This window comes from Drosophila rhopaloa, unplaced genomic scaffold (genome assembly GCF_018152115.1).
Source record: "Drosophila rhopaloa isolate 14029-0021.01 unplaced genomic scaffold, ASM1815211v1 contig_115, whole genome shotgun sequence".
Taxonomy (NCBI): domain Eukaryota; kingdom Metazoa; phylum Arthropoda; class Insecta; order Diptera; family Drosophilidae; genus Drosophila; species Drosophila rhopaloa.
In genome coordinates, this window is record NW_025334990.1 from 9320236 (window position 1) to 9344511 (window position 24276).

The following is a 24276-nucleotide window of genomic DNA, read 5'->3' on the forward strand; positions in this document are numbered from 1 at the left end:
TGGCTTACTAATACGCTTATTTTTTAAAAGTGTACTTATGCGAATTAGAGGCTTGAGGCTGCAGGCGTTGTCGACGTCTCCTTCTCACCATTTTTCATTTCATTGCGCCGCTGCACATGGCTGTCAACTGCCAGGCCAAGACGCAGATGGAGATGGAAGCGGAGTCTAAGCCGCCCGCCAGTTTAGCTGCATCCTCCAGCGGCCGAGTGAGGGGAAGGAAGGTAGGGGGAGACGCGCGCCCGCATATCGATTTCAGCGTATTGTGCCCTGTTTGCATACAAATATCCTAAGGACATGTCGCAGAGACGCACTGTCCTTTCCCCATTCCTCCTTTGAAGCCCCCGCCCTCTGGCACACGTACGCATGTAAATTGTATTTGTGTGTGCAGCAGCATGGGGGGGTGGGGGGTAAGACACACTCGTATTTAGAGTCCCCTGCCACGCCCCCGCTTCCATTCAGCCTTACATCCTTGAGCTGCTTGTGCTTGATTTCATTTGCTCGGGCAATTGTCTTCGGCGGCGTCTGCCTCGACTTTATTTTGTGCCCAAAAACTTCCACACAAATTCGAATTCCTCGCTCTTTGGCAACTTGTCAGCCAGCAATTTTTTGTTCGAGAAAAACTTCTGATACCGCTCCCCACTCCACCGCCACTTTGCTGAAATCCTGCAGCATGTGGAAGGACCTTTGTGCTTTTCTGCGTCTCGTCCTCCTTTCACTGACACAAAGCGAAGACAGCGAATTGGCCTGCCTTGGTGCCTGGCTGTGACATTTGATGTTTAATTTCAATAACTCAGTGCGCAAGCATTTTGAATTTTTTCCCTTCATCTGGCTTTGGAATGCGAGTGTGGAGTTGATTGGCCATGAAACTGAAGGGCCGTGACTCCCGATTCCAATTATAGCTGTCCAAAATAAAGACGAGTGCAAATTACACAAATTTCACATCCAATAGAGCAGTCAGACCAAAAGCTTTTGCACTTAAATCTTGTTTACGGAAATAACTTGGTCTTAAAGTTGTCAACAAAGGGGGAGTTTGGAGAAAAAATAAGGCTGAAGTCCTTAAAAATTAAGTCAGGCCCACCAGATTTTTATAAAAATGTAATACAATTTTGACAGATCTAAAAGTCTTCTCGAGTATTGAAATTTTAATTACAAGTGACCTTTTTCATAATTCTAGTTATTTTTCCAAAAAAATGTATTTTAATGCTCAAAACCTCCTGATAATTTCAATACGTTCGTACTTGTATTACTTGTGTTTGTTCTTTCTGTAACCAACTGGCATTTTAATATTGATTTAAGTCCTGTACCAGTTATCGCACAGAATTTAACTAGATTTGACTGGATTTATTTTCAAATTTCCTTTGGTTTCTCTCTGGTTATATGCATTTCCCCCCAGCCTTTGTTATTCCCGGAAATTCCCCCACTCACAAAATTTCCAATATTATAATAAATGCCTCAAAATCCAATTACTTTACCACAATGTCCGAAATATATTTTGATTTCGTGTAACCCTGCCAATCCCCCTTCCCTTTTTGGGCCCTTGGCTTTTGTGGTCAATGCTCGACCGCTGGTGCAGCATTCAAAAACCCGAAAACCGTAAAACGCAAGTTGCAGCAAACAAAGAACTCATGCGGCTTGCAATTGTGAAAGGTCAACATTCATTTTTGGGGGGGTTTTCACTTTTCTTTTTCCCCCATTATTCCACTCAGCGGGAGATCGAACGCGAAGTGAAGGAAAATTGTATGGGGGGGAGGTGTGAAAATGCCAAAACAGATGGACGTAGAAAATGGGAAGCAGCATATTTCATTGACTGACTGCTGCTGGGAATTAATTGAGGCAACTTGACAGCTGCCCTGGCCTCAAAACCGGGCCCAAAAACCATCCAACTTCCACCTTCCGACCTGGCTTAAAGCTTCAAGAACCAGCAGGAGGCTACCAAACAGAGATGTCAGCTTGAGCCCGTTGCCAGCTGTTAATGAGCATTCAACTGGCTAATTAATTTTATACATTTATTAAACTTTGCCCCTGCCTCACACAGTCGCCGCCATCCCACAAACTATTTACCATACAAATCTAATTTTATCAACTTTGTCTTTGGCCGCTTAACTAGCTGAGCAGTCCGGCATTCGTCCTGCGTCCTGTGTCCTGTGTCCTGTGCCGACTCGTCCTGTCCCCTCTCCGTTTCCTACTACATTTCCATTTACTCCCACTCCTGTCAAAACATTGTGACACAGTTCTGCTTTCTTACAATTTGCCCCGCTCTTTATTTAGCCACGTTTGTTACGGCTTGCGCCATTCTCTTGGCTCATTAACGTTGGCCTTTGTTTCGTCCTGTCATCGTTGTCGTCTGCTGGCTTCGCCTGGAAAAGCAGGAGGTCCAGGAAAAGCCAGGAAGAATGAGACAGAGAGGGAAAGCCAGCTGGAGCCGAGCCAGGCATCCTGCATCTATCGCCTTTGTGCGGTGGCCTTTGTAATTTATAAAAGTCCACCGAACGGTCTTCAGCCATTCCTAATATCAGTTGAGCTGGCTGGCTAGCTTGGCTGGTTGGGGCATGTAAATCAGGTCAAAACAATGCAACTGACAGTGAATTGTGCTCGGTTGTCGGGTCCCCAGTTCATACCCAGTTCATCCCAGTTGAAACCCTTGCCACCGCCAGCCAAACCTGCTGCCACAATGACACATTCAGGACTTGAACAGTTTTACTTCATTATTGGTTACTCAGCAATTCATTCACAGGACACACCTTGTGTCTGTGCAAGTGTCCCTGCTCGGGCGCCTCGCATTGCCCTTTTTATGGCCATGTCCTTTGCTTATCCTGCCTGACTAATGACAAGCAGTGGTAGTCGGCCAGGACCATCCAATTCGCCGGCCCGGGTTTTCACTCGGCCTTTTGTCAACCACTTCGACTTGGAATCGTTGTCCTTTCGGTGTCTCCTCTTTATTTGTTTCTTGGCGAAAAACCCAACTTACATGGAGGGGCACAGGACAGCACAGAGTGGGCGTGGCAGACAGAGGCACAGAACAAGGCTCTAGTCGAAGGACTTGGGCAGGTGCTCTTTCTCTCCATAACAAAGGCATAAATTATTTGTGCTGTCAACATGGCTTCCTTAGTCCTGTAAATGGCAGTTGGCCTGCGAACTCGAGCTTATTGTTTGTCTATTGATTTGAATTTGCCCAGGAATTATGCAAGTTATTTTATATCTGTATACCCATCTCCATCTCCAGCAAACAAATGTTTGTTGTATCATAGCAGAGGAAGGTGGGCGGTGGGTGTTAACTGATGGATGTTTAATTGTTATAGATAGTCACAGCGGACTTGTGCAATCTGTAGCTACGATTAAAACGTCTGCAGATGAATGGGAAAATAAATTAGATCACCTTTCAAGGCATCGAAAGCTGTCGGGTAATAATCAATGGTTTCCGGAACTATAAATAAAAAAAGTTTATTGCATGACTCCCCTTCTTTTTATGATTTAATTGAATTTATGTGTTTTAATACAGAATAGTACCATTTTTAGGCAATGACTAGGAATAAATTTAAGCATTTATAGATTTAATCTATGTAAACGATGCAAAGCAAATTAAATAAATTTGTCACTGGCAACTTAATCTAGTTAAACAAAAATGTAATCACACTCATAATAGTAATGAGTTTTTGAATAACTTTTACAAATTTATTATTTTAAGCTTTACAAATGGTCAAATTTATGAGTTGTAAATTGGTGGCGTTAGCTCTGCATTGGAAATTTGGTAAATTATTCAGACCCGACCTTCTACTGGTGTCAGCAGACTCGGAAATATTGCCGTGATTATGCGAGATTAAATGCCTTCGAAAATATCAATTGGGGATTTGGCAATGGCCAGGCCAGAACAAATGGCATGCAAATCAATTGGGCAAGTGTGAATGGCTCAAACAAAGGCCGAAAATTGTCAAACTCTGACCACATTTAAACACAATAAATGAATAATTGATTCGTTGTGGGGGCCGGCAACTAATTGCGACTAACTTTGCTGATTTGTGTAGCTGCCCCAAAACCCACTCTTCCCCCAAATTACGAATGGACTGATAATGGAATGTAATTACAATCGAAAAAGGGAAATTCTATTGTTGAGTAATTGTCGGTATTGTGCGTAATCAAATACTGATTCATCTCGCAAAAAGTTTAATTGCCTTAATGTCATTCCCTCTGATTATGACTAGTTCTGATCTGCTATAAAACCGCAGATTTCAAGCGAATGTCCAACAGTCGAGGCTATCGAGTGAATCCGGAAAAGCACAAGCAAATACTAATACCAAAATGAAGTTCACTCTATTCTGTGTTGCTCTGACTGTTCTTTTGGCCATGGGTCAGGTAAAAGGAGCGACTACTGTACCTTTAAAGTATATAATTCTAATCACAGGAACCTTTTTCTAGTGCGATCCGGACTTTAGGCAAATAATGCAGGAGTGCATGCAGAGTGCTCAGGTGACCGAAGCCGATCTTAAGGAGTTTATGGCCAGCGGAATGCAGAGCAGTGCCAAGGAGAACCTCAAGTGCTACACCAAGTGCCTCATGGAGAAGCAGGGGCACCTCACCAACGGCCAGTTCAATGCCCAGGCTCTGCTCGATACCTTGAAGAATGTGCCGCAGATCAAGGACAAGATGGACGAGATCGCATCGGGCGTGAATGCCTGCAAGGACATCAAGGGAACCAACGACTGCGACACGGCCTTCAAGATTACCATGTGCCTCAAGGAGCACAAGGCCATGCCAGGACATCACTAGTCATTGGCATCGCATTTGTCATTAAAAAGTTGATTAACTAAATTGTTGCACATCTCAGGTGAATGTTGTGAAATAAAGTTGTTCAAGTTGCACTAAAGCAAATTACAATGTGGATACTGCAATCTTTTTGGTACATACTTGAAAAAGTATTTTTGAAATATTTTTTGGCATTACAGAAATGATCAATTCTTTTGTGTTTTCCAAAAACAATAAGATCCAAGTTGTAGTTATTTAACTGTAGTCCAGCCTTAAAATGTATAAAACAATATAAGGAACAGAACAGTTCGCAGAAATTAAGCCCATTTATACCGGAGTTTTTTCTGAATTGACCAACAATTTAGGTTGTTACATTTTAAAAACCCTTCTTTTACATCGAAGATTGTTCATCAATATCTAATCAGCATACCAATCGATACACAACCAGGTGTGTCAACTTGAACGATTGTGACCTAGCCTAAAAACCCAGCTCAAAACGAATCTCTGGACAGCCCAGAATGATAGGCCAAGAACTAACAGGCAGATAAATAAAGGTAAGGAGCTGCCGCATTCCGTGATTTATCAACTCTCGGCATTCTGGGAAGCAGCCATTGACAACCTGTTTCCCTCGAGCCACCACAACGATGTCTACGAATATCATTTGTCAAATTTAATAAGTTTAAAATCAAGATAATTAAAAGAGAAGTTCGAAACAACGGGTGCCTGGCAACCGAGAAGCGAGAAGGAGGGTCTGAATGGGGAATGCGGGATGAGAATCCTTTCCTTTTCTTTGGAACACTGTGACACCAATTACCGCTAATAAATCATTTCACGTGTGAGAGTCTCCCGCCTCTGCCTCTGCATCCTGTACCTTTGGGTAACATATGAGCTGCGCTTAATGGCGCAATTCGGGGCGAGGATGGAGGATTGGGGGATTGGGGATCGAGAGCCAATGTAACCATAGAAGATGTAACATAAATCAACGCCGCAGCCTGCAATGGAAGAAGACAAACGCGGTTCATTGCACTTGTCTGCCGGCGTAGTCGATTCCCGGGGATTGGAGATGGGTTGTGGTAGGTAGATGGGTTGCTTCCTAGGGTGTGAGAGTGAGGAACCAATGGGGCCGGCAGGTTGACAAGCCCCAGCGACATGAGACAACAGAATCTGAACGCTGCACGTCGAAAGAAAGCCAAGAATTCTTTGAAGGACCCAGCCCAGCCCAGCCCAGTTCAGCAATGACAATTTGAAAAAGAATCCCTGCTTCTTGTTTGAATTGAAAGGTCGCAGTCGGAGATGGTATACAGTTTGGAGACGGAGTGGGGTCGAAGTTGGAACCTGGACGTTGGGGCGTTGTCATGGCAGCCACATGCATACAAATTTTACCCACTTCAAATTGTGCAGCCCGGCCATGCATATAATGGCTTGGCCTTTTATCAACTAACAAATACCAGGCAACAAAAAACTTTCCAGCGATGGATGACTACAGTCGCCGGCGAGGAGGAGTGAGGTTCAGACTGGCTGTTGCACTGGAAAACTCAATTTGAATATTGTTGGACGAAACAAGAAAAGAGCCGAGAAGCGGACCAAGACGGGGCTCCAAGACGTACCACATGATGAAATGCAGTCAAGTTAAAAAGTGTCACTTGAGTTATGAGTTCATTGTTTGGAGTTACCAAGAGACCGGCCAACCAGCCAGCCAGTCGAGTGGGGATGGATGGATGGATGATGATGGAGCAGGCTTCTTTTCAATGGGACATTCGTTGGGAGTCGCCGGTTAGTTGCCTTGAGCCTGGCCAGTAAAGGGTTGCTGGATGACTAAGACGATTGCAGTGGCTCGGAAAATATTGTGGCGGCTTTGTAGTTTATTGGCAAGTCAATCTGGCCATACAATACACTTCGACTGGCTTTGTTTCTGCAGGGTGGTTCCGACTTAATTTGATCCCAGTGCTTCGATAGAGAGGTCCAAAAGCTAGAACTAATTTTAAGATAAGTTGGATCTGCAGGGATGTATTTATACCGCCCTCAGGCCGCACAATTGTCACCCCGAATATTCGGTTATTTTCAACACTTGCTGGGTTTTCCCTGTACTGGTTCTACTATCGCTGTGCAACGATCTTATTCGTTGATCCGCTGTCACAGATAACGGGTGTGCGATAGGAAAATAATGGATATGGAAGCATAGACAGTCATATGAAATGAATTTCAATTTTGAAAAATTGCTTTCGAATGCTTGTGTGTGAAAAACGGAAATGCTGCGAGAAATTTTCCCCAGCCCCTGTGTATTACTTCCCCTTTTTCCCTCCGCCTTTTGTTGTTTCCTCTTTCCGAGGAGCGTGTGCCCAAATTAGAAAGCAAATGCGAGAGAGGGGTTCGTGCAACATTTACGGCCCAAAAAGTTGACACTTTAGTTTGTGTTATTGCACATTATGTGCGGGTGCACGTTTCCCGCTCGGGAAACTAACGGCACAGTACCGCTCAAGATGCACGGGCACGGCATTAGCGATCAGATCCAGGTCCCAGATCACCCGAACTTTTAGATCCCTCGATCCCTCGATCCCAGACCCCAGTTCACACCAAAGTGCCAGTCCCGCGAGGGCACTCTGAATTTACATATGCAAGAGTTTTATTGCTAAATCCTTATTATGTGGGAAACAGGCCCAGTGTCTCGTTGTCGGTTCGGAATTTAATTATCGGTTGCATGTCAACGCCTTTTCAATACCTTCATTATGCTCCTGGGTCGCAGTAGGGTCATAATTAAGCGCGCCTAAATATACATTTTTGGTGAATTCTAATTTTAATTGCCGCCACCGTCTATTTCGGTGTCTATTCATATCTCCCAACGCCATGGCGACCTACGTCTGTTGAATGGAAAAGCAGATACACGGTAACAGAATTTTTATTTAAATTACCCGGATGTTAACAATTTTCTGTCCATGGTCTCTGATCGCACAGTAGCATTTTGATTTATGAATATAATGTAAGGTTATTGTTGGCCAAAGCGAAATGAGGTGGGTCCAACCAGCAATTGATCAAAAGTAACGGCAAATGCCATGGGAATTCACTATTTTGTTTTTAAATATTTGAAATGGTTATTTATTCGAAAGTAGATTTTAATTTCATTCTTCTTAAAAGAAAAAAAAGATGTTAACCCGAGATTAAGTGTCGTTTTTATTTAAAATATTAATATCTTACAATGACAAACAACACAAAAAGGTTTTAGTTATTTAAAATCTATATTTAAATTTAATTTAATCGCTTTTAACGGAACGATTACTAGTTTTGGATCGGTATTAAATCTTAAATAATCACTGTTCTGACTCACTATTAAATAATAAACTTGTGACAATAGAGCTTATTTATTTTATTTCAGAGAAATGTCTGATTTATAAATTCTATAAGCTGTTTGTCAGAAATTTAAATAAAAGGCTATTCCACTGCAAGCCAGAACTCAATTGGCAACGTTTTGATCTATCTAATGAAGAGCTTGCCTGCTGGCTCTCCAAAGATATCTTTTCACTTTTTCCCTTCCAAGTGGCTTAAAACAAAACCAATTCCCCATGCTATATCAATGGCAATCGTGTGTACATATCCCGCTGCCATCTCTTGGCCCATACAATCGCAGGGAAAATAAAAAACCCACCTAACCAACTCAACCGACTGACTGAGGGGGCCGAACTTAGTTGTCAATCAAATTGTCGCAAGGGCCACACGCAAATTTATTAAATCGATATGCCGTCAAAATTGAAAGTGGTTGGTATGGCAGGTCGGGGAAATGGGAAATGGGAAGAAGCAGAGGCAATTGGTTAACTGGGAAATCCCCGCGATGTCAGACAGTCGAAAGCCCAGTGCAAACATTTGCCTTGATTGCACTCGATTCGACAACTGACGATTCTCCATTGGCCTTGGCAATGCCGAATAGCAAATATTTGAATGTCGTGAAAAATTGAACAGTTGTGGGTGGAAAATTTGGTGTGTGGAAAAGAAAACGTCTGTGGAAAGTGGGTTGCATAAATTTATTGTTATTACAAGCGATTTTCTAAAATAATTAATAGCAAGTGTGCGAGGCTGTCACCAGCAGAAATTACAATTACAAGAACAGTTACATTGGCGAACAAAAGGGCCATTTTTAGTATGGGGAGGGGGGGTGGAAAGCGGCATGGTGTCCGGCAATTGTGCATTTTGTCAATGGGAATTAAATTGGCAGTCGTCGACTCTCAGAACGTCAACTCACACCAACAGGAACTGACAGGACAGAAAATTCGAGGGGAATGGCTGTGGGATTGCGACTGCTCGAAACGGCAGGATGTCAAAGTTCCTAAAGGACCAAGTCCGGGTGGTTCAATTGTGGGCATGTTGAGCGGTCTGTCCGCCGCACAGGATTCAGGATTCGGATTCGATCGTTCAGTTGACTGGCCATTCCCATCATTAGCGCCTGTACGTGTCAAATTGATGCTGTTATTGTTCTCCCCCCCCCTCCTCACTATAGTGTGTGTGTGTGCGAGTGTGTCTATATATCCTGGAATGGCCGTGAGTACTATTTGACATTTAGCTTAGCCGCGGGTGACAAATTTAATGGACGCACCAAGTTCGCACATCTTTTGTCTGCTCACGAGGCGGGCAAGAGGGGGCTATTGATTTTCCTGCCTCGGCCAAAAGCCATTCAATTGTTCAATTGTCTAATTACTGTTCTATATTCCAGACATTTGGCATAAATATTTTGTAAATACCAGAGAAAAGTGGAACAGCCCTCAGCTGTTCGAATTCCAACCGCAAGATAAAGGTATTAACTGTCGTATTTAACCCCTTTTTCTCGTTAAGCATCTAATCCGCAAAGCTGACAAGTGTTAAGGTCTATTTTCTGTGTCGCGACACGTCGATATTTGAATTCTATAAATGGTATTCGAGCTACAAATTTGAATTCCACAGAAGTAATGTTCGATGGCTTCGTTGTGATTTCCCGCTCACACTTCTGGCATAAATCAATTAGCCGTGGACACTTTTCCACAACCAAACCGAGCTCGTAAATTATAAATGTTACGAAGCACACACAAGTTTTGAATGAACAAGTCCAGCGGTCTGAATGCAGAATGCATTTGGCTTCGAATTACCTGCGGTATGTGGCTAGCTACGTGTCTTGGCCATATCTTAGATGGCCGAGCTTTGGGCCCGCTCTCATATAAATTATTTTTGATTGATGTGGCTCAAAGAAACTGAGCACGTGCAACCGACGACTCGTTGAAATTCGTCAAACAACTCAACCCGGGAAAACCCGAAAAGAAGATGATTAAAATGCAGCCAAGGTTACGTGTGGCGTCCATCGAAAAAATATCCAGCCCAGACCAACAAAAAATAACACGGAAAAGAAGAACAAAAAATATATGTTTTAATTGTCTCGGTTTTGGGGCTTTTGTTCGAGTGAATGCTTTTTGTTCCTCGAGGGGAGTGGAGTGTTGTTCCTGCCATACTCATACATATGATTTTTGAGTTCTTCGAATTAACGAGCTATGGACGTGCACGGCATTCCTCCGGCAATTATATATCTGCCTGAAAATTCTGAGTAATTTATTATACGCTGACTTAGTTCTGGCGTCGACTAGAGTGTTTGCGGTAAACTAGTTTAGTGACGCCTTGTAACTGTTCTTGGGAAAGCGGTCAACCGACCAACAAACCAGCCAGAAAGTCGCTAAATGAAAACTCTAAATTCCATCTTCGGAGGGTCAGACTTGCACGTGTCCAAATTGAAGGCACGCTCTATCTCCCAGATCCATTCCATTCCACCGCCTCCCTGATTGAAGTACAATTTTGGAGGGTTCTTAAAGTGCCATAAATGCGATTGGAGTGCGCTCGTCTAGAGTGCCTCCTATCTATTCGCTGGTTTTATTGGCCCGGTTCGCTCGTATGTAATTGCTATTATTTTCACTGCTCGGATGGTCTGTCTAAGGCCTTCTAAGAATTATGGTTTATACTTGGCGACGGTGCTGGCGGCTTTCCCGGTAATACCGGCCTGCCTGGCTTTCCCTGAATGAGTAGTTGGTGCGAGGGGCCTTAATCATTGAACGCAATTTAATGGAGGTCGTACTTGGCCCTAGTTTATGCCCCTCGTTTTCCGCCGTAACTGGGCAGCTGCAACCGATTCGAATCGCTTTCCCACACAGTTCTTTTACTGCAGTCCAAGTTCTAAACTCAAATTACTATTTACCGGCAGCATATTAAAAAACTCTTGGTAATACTTTTGTGAAAGGATAATAGAGTCACAATAAAAAGGGCTTTATACCAGGATATTGCTTCTTTTTTTTAACATTTGTAGCTGGGAGGGCAAAGCGTTTGAATCTTAAATACATATATAATATATAAATATATATAATTTCCGCCTTCCTATTAAAAATGAGGTTCTCGGGAACTAAAAAAGTTAGATAAATAGATAGAAAACAAAACGTTTTGTAACTTTGAGTATTGCTAGTTCTCTTCATTTAAAGTGAAATAAATATATTTATTATATTTTAAAAATTTATCAGAATTCAATTTGAAGTAAGTATCAATATGGATACATCCAGTCGATTTAGCTTGAGTTTAAAATCCGCTTAACTGAAATTGGAGAATTTCCTGTTGTGGTTGCAACACTGTAAGTCTTTACTGACTTTTCCGAACACTTTTTTGAACGCCTTTCCTTTTTCTCCTTCGCAGGAGTCGTCTAACACTTGGCAACACTGTTTCGATTCTCATTCGACACATTCGCACAGTCATCGCACGGAATCCCCGGAGACAAAAGGCTTCGAATCCGGCTTCGATTGCTCGGCGCTTGTTCAAGTTTAATTGGAAAACGCAAAATGCAATATTTGCTTACGCTGGAGACCGGGGATTGGAGTGGCCATGATTCGGAGGCGGAGGCGGATGAGGAGGCGGAATGCATGGCTTTGCATGGCGGCATGGCCAAAACAATCAATAGATCAAAACTGCACACGAGGCGCTGCGCTTGTGCAGCCAGTTGCAATCATCGAGAGCAAAAGGGAAGCGGCACAAGAAACAAAATATGGCCAAGCAAACGCGGCCTCAAAAATCAGGCAGAAAACCAGGACGAGGATATGGATGAGGATGAGGAGGCGAAAGTCAACAGAAGGTGGAAAACTGGCTCAGAACCTGAACCAGAGGAACCAAACCCGGGCGATGACTAAACAAAGTTAGACAAGATTGTGCAACAAACAAAACAGAGGCAGCAAAAACTGCAGCTCGCCTGCATTGTTTGGTTCCCGATTGGAGTGGAGTGGAGTGGAGTACCTCCCCCCAATCTCCTCCAGCTGAATCTCCTCCTGCTAAATCTCCTCCTGCCAATTCAGAGTCTTCTGCCCAACCCATCCCACTCACCTGTTAGTGCCAGCTTGTTGGCACTGCCACTTCCACTTCCAGCCGAGTTGAGTTCGGTTGAGTTGCCCGGCGAGTTTTGCAAACTTCTTGCTGGTTGGCCCGTTGTGATTGTGTGCGGCATAATTGCATGCGATTATGCTGCCCGCTCAGCTGTGCGATTTATATCATGGGAGCACCAAACAAGTGAGCAGCGGACTCCCCAGCGACCCCCCAATCTTCACACTTGTCGGCAGCTGGCGAGGAACTTGCCCAGATCCAGCCATCCTGTTATCGTCCAAACAAAACTGAGTTTTGCACCACCACACTGACACTTTGTATGGGTAGTTTTAGTTTATAGACTCAAGACATTTGACTTAAAGTTTACTTGGTTCTAAGATTTCAAAAAACTCAGGTCTTTGCAATCTTAAAGGTCTAAGCCACCCAAAACACTCTAAATTATTAATATAAACTGATTAGTAAGACCTCACATATGTTGTATCGGCTTAATAATGCTTAACAAATTTTGATAAGTCAGTGGCCCTAAATGCTTTTCCCAAAACCTTATTATATTAATAACAGCAAGGCCATTATTCATGAGAATTTTAGCACATCCTACTACTTCATCAAAACATTTAATGATGAACTACATAATCTGTTTTATTAACTAACCAACTAGTTAAAGTGTTAAGGTGTTAAGCTGTTATAAATTGTGTCAAACTCTGTTGCCAGATGTTCGTAATTCAATTGTTAGTTTTCCTTTAATACATATCTGCAGGTTTATCCGATAACATAGCTCCGCTTTTAAAGCCTGCCATTTGCATGGGTCGTATTCTAATTCCAATTTGAGAGCAAACGAGCCGAATAACGACCTGCATTTGGCCAACATTGATCCGATTAACTTGCTGGACAAAGTTTGTTGTCATGTGTTGCGTTTGTCATGGAAACCCCATCAATAAAGGCGAGTAGATGCAATTTGGAGAATTTCATCAATCAGGGCGATTTCATTTCATGCTGCATTTTTGCCCTGGAAATCGAGTCCGTTAATGAACAAAAAGGAGACAAAGGGGAGTTTCCTTTGTCAAAGCTGCATCAATTCGGTGCGGATGGGGCTCACATGATGGCTGGCTGTTCGCAAAAATAAAAGGGCCAAAGCTGTGTGTTCCACAGTGCGGTAACCGCTTCGAATCCCTTTTCCCTCCTCCCCCCTAAAAATCCCGGATTCCTCCACACCCCAGCTTGTCTGTCAATTTCAGCTGCTGTTGCGGCACCAGAAATTTGTTTTTAGTTCAGCTTTTGGCCAGCAATCCTGTGTCCAGCCGGCATATTTTATATCGGTTCGTGCAGCATTTGCCATTTCACAATTTGTTTGGGATTGCCATCTCTCATTCCCCATCCCAGATGACGTATATCCCCCCCTTTGGACCGACCCTGCATCGGGTTGTGATAACAGAATGGCCCATGGAAATCGACTTTGGCTGCTGCACTAATCGAAAAGTTGTGCCACGCTGGTCGCACTTTAGTAATTAAACTTTGCCGACTCATTTTATTGTCGCTCTCTAATTATTTATGCATACATCAGCGAGTGAGCTCCTAACAATCAACTGACAATTTATCACGCAATTTAATGCATATTTAAATGTACTGTGTGGCCATAAATGCGCACTATAAATCCAAATACTATATTCGAAATTGAGAGATATCAGGGAGATAACCTCTGCCTTGGGGTGCAAGCATAAATATTATAAATACATCCCGAACATTGCCCTCGACATTAAGTCATCTGGGACAGATACATGACTTCATGGTGGCATCGCTGAAGATAAGCGCCTGTATAAGTTAAAGAACTTCCTGATAACCCTGGAATAATATGGGATTATTTTCTTTGTTGCTTTAACATACACTATCACATATTATAGTTACACACAGCGAAATGAATTTTTTAAGAATTCCTATTGGTAACCAATTCTTAAAAATGGTTTTAGGCTGCTAATAATAGATTCGATAGAACCAGATTAGAATACAGTTTGTTTGAATATGAGCATAATAAATATAATCATAATTTTGTTTATGCTTAAAATTGTTACTTACAAAAAAATTAAAATCGATAAACCCCCATTTTATTGAAAACAAAATTTATAATCAATTTTTGTTGTCTTCTAATACTATTTTATTTAATACATTTTTGTTTTCTTGTATGAATTTGTATATATTTCAGGATTCATTGCTTAATTTCTTAAATATTTTTTTGAATTAACAACAAACCACTAATATGTTTTGATACATCGTTGTGACGCTTTGGTATCATATTTTTAAATACATTTTCCTTGGTGTCATATTATCCCTTCACGAGTTCTTTTCCTACTTCTTTTCGGGTTAATACCTCAGTAAGTACAGGACTCAGTCCTTGGTCGATAACAAAGTGTCCTGCAGCATTCCCAAAAGCCACTCACACACTTGTGCTGCTATTTTAGCTTCCCAGCATTCACACACTGAGCCGAGGAGATGTGGAAAAATAGTAAAATGAAAACAAGTTGAACAAGTTTCCGACACCTAGGAAAAACAATGCCACTGCTGTGTGTGGTGTGTGTTGTGTGTGGCGTGTGGTGTCTTCGCAGGGAGTCAAGTCGGAGCTCAAGACGAAGGTACTAACTTAGTAACATTCGCTTTCTTTGTCACTGCGGATGGATCTCGAATGTGGGGTGGGATTTTGGGGGCATGCCTCGACCGACCGACCACCTTGGACATTTGTTTCGGCACTGGGAGTCATGTGCCGCCCCAGCTTCGTAATGAAAAAGTTCTTATGAATAATAAATGCATTAGAGAAACTTCCACATACAAACAAAAGTTCGGGGCCCGAAAAGAATGTTTTATGGGTGGTGGGGCAGCATTCATAAATATTACATTTTGCGTACGCAACTCCAGAGGTGGCAAATGATTCACTCGCCACTCGAAAACTTCGGCCAATCGGCCTTGGCCTTCCACCCTGCCCAAGTATCCCCGTGAATCGTCTAAACAAAAACTGCAGTCACGGCTTGCCTCTGTCTAAACAATCGAACTCTATATTTAGATGCATCTTTCGGATAGTGGATATCCATCCAGTCCAAAGATCGGGGCAATGTGTTAAACATCTTTTAGCGTTGACAAAATCGCATGGCAGGCTGCCTCTTCTGCGGCTGCTTGATTATCTGCTGCAGCTGCGGCAATTAGAAGATGCCGAGATGCGAGTTGTGAGATGCGAGTTGTGAGATGCAGAACGCTGGGAAAGTATCCGACGGATATGCATGCGGCGTTGGCTGTTGTTGTCGGCGCGTGTGAGTTAATGGTAACAATAACAATCTCGGTGGATTGAGGAGGGTATCGAAGGGCAGGGGAGTGGTTCTGGCTCGGCGAGAGTCCATGGCTTAACTATTGAGTGAAAGAGAGGAGGGTTTTCGGTGCGAGATACAACAGATTGAATGAATAAGTCCCAGAGCAAGAGCACAATAAACAAGAGTCAGGAATTTAAATAGTTTTGGAAGTTTCACGGTAAAGATTGTTTTGTTAATATTTAAGATTCTTATGAAACTGGTTAGGAAAATAAAACACTTTAATCCTTTAATTATTTAAAACTCCATATCCTACCCTAAACCGTGTTCAGAATAGATTAGAATATAAAATACTTTAAAGTATAAAATATATATACGTATAAGATTATAATATTTGTTCAATATTTACAATGTTATATTGTTATATTTTCCTTACATATAATTGATTGCTCGCCATTATACAAATTTGATCTAAAATAATAAACTTTAATTCCAAACATTAGATATAATTACTACGTTCTAGACATAGGCATTAAAGGATAAAACCAATAATATATAATACAAATTACCATAAAAGATTAACGAATTCACATAAAAGATAAATCATAGTTAATAGATTAAGCATAATAATATAGCCAAAATACAACACCTTAAACAAAATAAGAAGAAAAATTAAAAAAGTCATCAAATGTTTTAATTAGTACATTTTTCACTAATTCCTAATTTATGTGATTACTGCCTATTGACAAAGTCAATTTTATTCCCAATTGAATTTCAAGTTCTATTTGTTCGTTGTCAATGTTTACGTTTGATTCACAAATTCAAACAGCGACTCTCACTCAAACGTTTCTCTTTCACTCAAGCCTTCTCTCGCTCTCTTTCTGCAATTCTCTCGGGAACAGTGGCGCCATTTTGCCCCGAAGCGGCTGAGAATGTAACTACAAATACTCTCTTTGTGGGAGACCAGAGAGCCGGAGAGCAGCACTCATGCGCAATCACTCGGCTCAACCGTTGGGATTCGTATCCGCGAGATACTTTGCCATCCGCGAGATACTCTGCTTGGCGAACTCAAAACTCGAGGCTCAACCGCCAGTGGCTGGCGGACCTGAAAACAGTTCGAGTGCGAGCGCCGTACGGTTCGGACGTGTGGGCCACGCACAATTCAATTCGCCAATTTCGCAGAGTTAACAATAAAAAGTCTAACAGCAGAGAGAAACACAAGGCCTGAACAAGTGAAAGAGAAATTATTGCTATAGCGCCGCCCGAGAGCCGTGAAAATACACCCAGAATAAAATGTGCGCTTAGTGAAACAGTGGCCAGCATACAAGAAAAAAATGTCAATTCGCAGTGACCAAGAGTGAGAAATCCAAACCTAAAAACGCGAACAACTACACCCTCGTCAGAGAAACCCTTAACCCCCAAACGAAAGTACCCAATTATGGCGGCGATCCTGCTGCTCCTGGTTGGGTTATCCTGGAGTTCCCTAGCCGGAGCTGCCCTGGCGCCCAAGGAGAGTGGCGAATCGAGTGCCAGTGCCATGTTGGGCGCCGGAACAGGAGCCGCGGCCACAGTGTCACTATCCGGCGACTACTCCTCGCTGCTGTCCAACGTGCCGGCAGCCTCGCCAGTTCCGGCCTCCCCGGCGCACAGTGGTCCGGCGAATCAGTGCTCCTGGTCCTACAACGGCACCAGTTCGGTGCACTGCGCCCTCCGCCTGATCGAGCGCCAGCCGGGACTCGATCTCCAGGGCGCCGATGGCAGCAGCCAGCTGACCATCCAGTGCAGCGAGCTCTACCTCTTCGAGTCCTCGCTGCCGGTGGCCGTTTTTGCCAGATTGCAGACTCTGGAGGGTCTGCGCCTGGACTCCTGCAAACTGCTACAGCTGCCCAATAACGCTTTTGAGGGCCTGGCCACCTTGAAGTCCCTGCGCTTGAGCACCCACAACAGCGAATGGGGACCGACGAGGGCCCTGGAGCTCTTCCCCGACTCCCTGGGCGGCTTGAAGCAACTCACCGACCTGGATCTGAGTGACAATAATCTGCGTCAACTGCCCGCAGGATTCCTCTGTCCGGTGGGCAATCTCCAGGTGCTGAATCTCACCCGCAATCGCATTCGCACCGCCGAGCAGCTGGGCTTCGCGGACATGAACTGCGGAGCGGGTTCCGGAAGTGCTGGCAGTGAACTCCAGATCCTGGATGCCAGTCACAATGAGCTGAGGTCCGTGAGCGAAAGCTGGGGAATTTCCCGACTCCGACGATTGCAGCACCTCAATCTGGCGCACAACAATCTCTCCGAGCTGTCCGGCGAGGCCCTGGCCGGATTGGCCTCCCTGCGGATAGTGAACCTGAGTAATAACCACCTGGAGACCCTGCCCGAAGGTCTCTTCGCCGGCTCCAAGGAGCTGAGGGAGATTCATCTGCAGCAGAACGAGCTCTACGAGCTGCCCAAGGGACTGTTCCATCGTCTGGAGCAGTTGCTGGTGGTGGACTTGTCCGGGAACCAGCTGACCTCCAATCACGTGGACAACACTACGTTCGCCGGGTTGATCCGACTGATTGTGCTGAATCTGGCCCATAATGCATTGACCCGCATCGATTACCGCACCTTCAAGGAGCTGTATTTCCTGCAGATCCTGAATCTGCGCAACAACTCCATCGGACACATCGAGGATAATGCCTTCCTGCCCCTGTACAATCTGCACACCCTCAATCTTGCCGAGAATCGTCTGCACACACTGGACGATAAGCTGTTCAATGGACTGTATGTGCTGTCCAAGCTGACGCTGAACAATAATCTCATTAGCGTGGTGGAGCCAGCTGTGTTCAAGAACTGTTCGGACTTAAAGGAACTGGACCTGAGTTCCAATCAGTTGAATGAAGTGCCTCGTGCTCTGCAGGATTTGGCCATGTTGCGAACTCTTGACCTGGGCGAGAATCAAATCCGCACGTTCGACAATCAGAGCTTCAAGAATCTGCATCAACTAACTGGTCTGCGGTTGATTGATAATCAAATCGGAAATATTACTGTGGGCATGTTCCAGGACTTGCCACGTTTGAGTGTTTTGAACTTGGCCAAGAACCGCATCCAGAGCATCGAACGGGGTTCCTTCGACAAAAACTTCGAGCTGGAGGCCATTCGGCTGGACAGGAACTTCCTTTCGGACATTAATGGAGTTTTCGCCACTCTGGTCTCCCTGCTGTGGCTTAATCTCTCCGAGAATCACTTGGTGTGGTTCGATTACGCCTTTATTCCCTCGAACCTAAAGTGGCTGGATATCCATGGAAACTACATCGAGGCACTGGGTAACTACTACAAACTGCAGGAGGAGATTCGAGTGAAGACCCTGGATGCCTCGCACAATCGCATCACGGAAATCGGACCGATGTCCATACCGAACACAATTGAGCTGTTGTTTATCAACAATAATCTAATTGGCAATGTGCAGCCCAATGCGTTTGTGGATAAGGCAAATCTGGCCCGAGTGGATCTGTATGCCAATCAGCTGAGTAAAATGCTGCTGCAGCAATTGCGAGTGGCCCCAGTGGTTTCGCCCAAGCCGTTGCCTGAGTTTTACCTGGGCGGCAATCCCTTCGAGTGCGACTGCACCATGGACTGGCTGCTGAGGATTAACAATCTGACCACCCGGCAGCATCCCAGAGTGATGGACATGGCCAACATCGAGTGCGTGATGCCACATGCCCGTGGCGCTGCAGTGCGTCCTCTGAGTGGCCTTCGTCCGCAGGACTTCCTCTGTCGCTACGAGTCGCATTGCTTTGCCCTCTGTCACTGCTGCGACTTCGATGCCTGCGACTGCGAGATGACCTGTCCCAGCAACTGCACCTGCTACCACGACCAGATCTGGTCCACCAATGTGGTCGACTGTGGTGGCCAGCAGACCACCGAGCTGCCTCGTCGCGTTCCCATGGACTCGAGTGTGGTCTATCTGGATGGCAATAATTTCCCGGTGCTAAAGAACCATGCATTTATCGGCAGGAAGAACCTGCGGGCTCTGTACGTGAATGGCAGCCAGGTGGCGGCCATCCAGAATCGCACCTTCGCCAGTCTGGCCTCGCTGCAGTTGCTCCATTTGGCCGACAACAAGTTGCGTTCGCTCCATGGCTACGAATTCGAGCAGCTTTCATCGCTGAGGGAGTTGTATTTGCAGAATAACCAACTGACCACCATTGAAAATGCCACACTTGCTCCCTTGGCGGCCTTGGAGCTGATCCGCATCGATGGAAACCGACTGGTCACCCTGCCCATTTGGCAGATGCACGCCCTCCATTTCGGCCCGGGATTGCGATCCATTAGCTTGGGCAGGAATCAATGGAGCTGCAGGTGCCAATTCCTGCAGGCCCTCACCGCCTACGTGGCGGATAATGCCCTGATTGTCCAGGATGCCCAGGATATCTACTGCATGGCCGCCAGTTCGGGAGCCGGTGGATCTGGGGATCTGGAGGATAGCTCCTCGAGTGCTGGATCTCTGGAGAAGCGGGAGCTGGACTTCAATGCCACTGGAGCTGCCTGCACGGATTACTACTCCGGTGGTTCGATGTTGCAGCATGGCATTCCTGAATCGTACATCCCTCTGTTGGCTGCTGCACTGGCTCTCGTCTTCCTGCTGGTGGTCATAGCCATGGTCTTTGCCTTCCGGGAATCCTTGAGGATCTGGCTGTTCGCCCACTACGGCGTCCGTGTGTTTGGACCACGTTGCGAGGAGTCGGAGAAGCTGTACGACGCCGTGCTCCTGCACTCCGCCAAGGATTCGGAGTTCGTGTGCCAGCACTTGGCCGCCCAGCTGGAAACGGGAAGACCCCCGCTAAGGGTCTGCCTGCAGCATCGGGATCTGGCCCACGATGCCACCCACTATCAGCTGCTGGAGGCCACGAGGGTTTCGCGACGAGTGGTCATCCTGCTGACCCGCAACTTCCTTCAGACGGAGTGGGCCCGCTGTGAGTTAAGGCGTTCCGTTCACGATGCCTTGCGTGGCAGGCCCCAGAAACTGGTCATCATCGAGGAGCCCGAGGTGGCCTTCGAGGCGGAGAGCGATATAGAACTGCTGCCCTATCTTAAGACATCGGCTGTTCATCGCATCCGACGCTCGGATCGCCACTTCTGGGAGAAACTGCGCTACGCCCTGCCCGTGGACTATCCCACATTTCGGGGCAACAACTACACGCTGGAGCTGGACCACCACAACCACGAGCGGGTGAAGCAGCCGGCCAGTCCCGGCCTGCTCTACCGCCAGGCCCCGCCCCCCGCCTACTGCGGCCCGGCGGATGGCATTGTAGGTCCTGCCCAGGTCCAATCCCCAGCTGTGACTGCCTCTGTTCCCGCAGAGCAGAACTACTCCACGGCCACCACGGCCACGCCCAGCCCAAGACCCCAGAGGCGGGGTGAGCAGCAGGTATCCGGATCCGGATCGGGATCGGTTTCGGTTTCGGGATCCGGGAACCATCACCTGCACGCCCAGTACTACCAACACCATGGGATGCGGCCGCCCTCGGAGCACATATACTCCAGCATCGACTCGGACTATTCGACTCTGGATAACGAGCAGCACATGCTGATGATGCCAGCGGGCATTGGCATGGAGGCGGCCCAGCGGGCTCAGACATGGCGGCCCAAGCGGGAGCAGCTGCATCATCAGCAGGCCCAGGCCGGAACACTGGGCTCCAAGGCGCAACAGCAGCAACTGCAGCAGCAGCAGCAACAGCAACAGCAGCAACAGCTACAACAGCAACAGCTACAGCAGCAACAGCTACAGCAGCAACAGCTACAGCAGCAACAGCTAAATCAGACAGCCGTATCCGGACAACAGCAGGGACCTCATGTCCAGGCGTATCTGGTGTAAAAGGGGGCAAAGTGACAGTGATTTCTTTAGGGACTGGTTCCTGTGCATAATTTTAATTACTAAAATATGTGCGAGTTAAGCTAAGGGAGGGGAAAACAAAGATAGAGATGCGGAAGCAGCAAATAGACAGACAGATTTTAACGTATATTATTTTGTTTATCCAGTGTAAAGTCATTTTAGATGCACTAAACCAACACAGCCCCAGGAAAAGAGCACACACACATACAAACAAGACAAAGATACAAGATACAAGACACAAGATACAGATGCAGTTGGGGCAGCAGAATGAATGACGAGGGCCTTGGTCATGTCAAGTGTGTGTATCCAAGGGGGAGAAAGTGAACAGGGATGCTACAAACTACACAATGCCATTTCAAAGTTTCCATCCAAACTTTACCACAGCAAAACTTAGTTTTCTCCCTCACATGAGCACACGAACTTGTTCATCTCCTGGCATTTGCTTAGCCGAGAATTGCCCGAGGGGGGAATTTGTGATAACTTTTTAATATGGTTTTAATCAGTTGGACTCTAGAACCTCGACTATAAAGATTCCCCGAGTTGCGGTGAAGTTTCGAAGAGGCCAAGCTTATGACTGCACTTGTGTGCCCCAATTTGATTGTTCAATAATTGACTTGATAATTGCCATTAATCCGGTATAGGTCTCAGCCTCAGCTGCCCATGTATCCACGCATCTCCTGCATCAATTTGTAAATAGCTCTCAATACCGTATTTACTGCCCAAACATAGATATATACACACCACATACACCTTTATATAGATACAGATGCAACCGTATCGTAACCGTATGGGGATAATTCAATAATCACATTCAAGTACACATGTAAATTGTATGCCGCAGCCACAGCGAGCCGTAAAATCGATAAATGCATTTGTCAAGTAATCTGTATGTAAAAAGCATAAATAATTAGCTAGCAAACCGAGGGCCCCGGAAAGATTTTCCGTGGCTAACTCCACATCATAATAATATGCAGATGGGCGGTAAACAAAAGCCGAAACAGTAAAGCTCATTTTAAACACTTACGCTTACCAAACTAACGATAATTGTAATAAAAGTTTCGCAAAACTGGCGCGGCGCATACACAATATGCATAGCTAATTATATATATATAGTACATACGTATATTCATGGATATATCAATGTGCGTGTCTGCATGTACGTGACTGTGTAAAGTAAAGCAAACTACTGATATTAAAGAACTACTATGTATGAGGTACCATATATATATATATATAGGCCCGCAAAGTACGTATATCTACGCATATATTATACGAGTAAATGTTTAACAACTGCCTATAGAACGTACGAAGAGAGAGCATTTATTTCAGCACACTCGCCTACTCGTCATTAATTAAGCAAATCAGTTCGAAACTATCGAGATACAAAACATTGGGAGGGGGGGTTGGATGAAAAACCCCCCTCCCCTCTCACATAAGACACTTGTACCAGTATGAAAGCCCAAAACTGTTATTTATTTTTATCATTTTGTAATATACGAAGATCAGCCCTAAGTTTAGTTCTAATGCAGTTCTACGATAATGTATAACCTATGGATAATTCAATTTTGTGAATACAACTATTTATATACTATATACATTTAAATCTATGTACGATTACGACAAACAACAAACAAAGATATTTTTCTGTTTCGCCAGCGAACAATGCAAATGAAATGAACAACTTTTTTAAAACAAAACCAACCAAAAATTGTGTCGATAATGGTTTGCGGGCAGTGGGATTCCATTTCCAGCTGGCTTTTTGCTAATTTAATTCATCATGCACATGAGTTGCTGTTTTGTAATCCTCACGCATTGTCAGGGGCGTCGTTGGTGGAGGGGGGAAGGGGGATGGAGATTGGTCGGCGGCCCGTCAAAGTCAACGGACAAACGTAGCTCGGATACAAGCCGAAAGCCAGAGTGATAAATCATTTTTTGTTTTTCTATACAGTATACACTGTGTGGTATATATATGTATAAACCGACATACAAATGCACAGCGGTGCTGCAGAGACGCAAGTACCATACAAATCACCCCCCTTTTTCCATCCAGTTTTAGGTCCATCATCATCCTCCATAGCGCCTCCACTCCGGGCATACTTCCCCGACTGTCTATCTGTCTGGCGGTTAAATGATGGCTGTTTCCATTTGAAGGGTAACAGAAACTCACTCGTACCTAGTCGAGCATTATACGCGTCTGGAGTGGATTTCTATGACGCTTTTGGCATTTATGCCAGGCCAAGTCGAGCTCAAGGGCCAAAAGAGTTGGGTCTGCAGATGTAAATAGTGGTGAAACAAATCGAGGAGCTCCTCCGTTCTCCATTCTCCACTATCTCAATTTCTCACATCAACTACAGTCGATTTCGATTGCCATACATTCCGGCAAAAAGCTGAGGGAAAACGTTTTAAAAGCCAGAAAAGGGGAGACCCGCTTGCAACTGCAATTGCAAAGTTTTTTAATTTGCTTTCATTGAGGCCCCTGGCCCCCACACAGAAAAGCTTCTTCGCACTGCACAACTTGTAACTAATAGAATTACAAACCCAGGAAAAGAAACAATGCCACACTTGTGTATCTGGGATACTAGTGAAACGGAAAAGCATTGGGGGTTGGTGGGAAAAATCGGAAGCAATCTGGGGGGGGGCGAAGCACTAGTTGAGGAATTTTTGAGAAATTTCATTTAACAATTTCTTAATTGTTTGCAGATACGCATCTGCTGTCGAGTGGCCTTTTTCTCCGGGGAGGATTTCTCTCCGCTTTTCTGGGGCATTTCCAGTAAAATCAATAGCCAGCTCTTTAAATCAATGCTCTTGTCGGGTCGAGGAAGTTAAGGCCAAAGACTGGCACAAAAATATATTTCATATAGCCTGATCAAAATTCAATACGTGTTGCAAATATCGAATTTCCATCAAAACAGAAACAAAAACAAAACAGTCGTAAAAAACATCGAGGGTTGCTGCCGCCACACATACGTGGCATTGGGGGAGGTAAAAAAAATATATAGGATTCATCGGCCTTTGCTC

General features: G+C 44.9%; 2 protein-coding genes across 2 annotated transcripts; both read left to right on the forward strand.

Moving 5' to 3' along the window:
• Nucleotides 1–4245: 4245 nt before the first annotated feature.
• On the forward strand, nucleotides 4246–4866 carry LOC108042822 (general odorant-binding protein 56h). Its single transcript, XM_017121281.2, has 2 exons — nucleotides 4246–4350; nucleotides 4414–4866. Exons 1-2 carry the CDS (start codon nucleotides 4297–4299, stop codon nucleotides 4762–4764), a joined length of 405 nt encoding a protein of 134 aa, XP_016976770.1. The 5' UTR covers nucleotides 4246–4296; the 3' UTR covers nucleotides 4765–4866.
• An 11630-nt stretch (nucleotides 4867–16496) lies between these two features.
• LOC108042827 (toll-like receptor 7) lies at nucleotides 16497–22914 on the forward strand. The gene has a single exon (XM_017121287.2). It carries the CDS (start codon nucleotides 16825–16827, stop codon nucleotides 21238–21240), a length of 4416 nt encoding a protein of 1471 aa, XP_016976776.1. The 5' UTR covers nucleotides 16497–16824; the 3' UTR covers nucleotides 21241–22914.
• Nucleotides 22915–24276: the final 1362 nt, after the last annotated feature.

Excerpts from the sequence above, each read along its gene's own strand:
- LOC108042827 (XM_017121287.2), top strand. The coding sequence starts at position 16,825 with ATGGCGGCGATCCTGCTGCTCCTGGTTGGGTTATCCTGGAGTTCCCTA.
- LOC108042822 (XM_017121281.2), top strand. The coding sequence starts at position 4,297 with ATGAAGTTCACTCTATTCTGTGTTGCTCTGACTGTTCTTTTGGCCATG. Across the intron at positions 4,351-4,413 it reads TTCTTTTGGCCATGGGTCAG|TGCGATCCGGACTTTAGGCA; the intron begins GTAAAAGGAGCG and ends ACCTTTTTCTAG.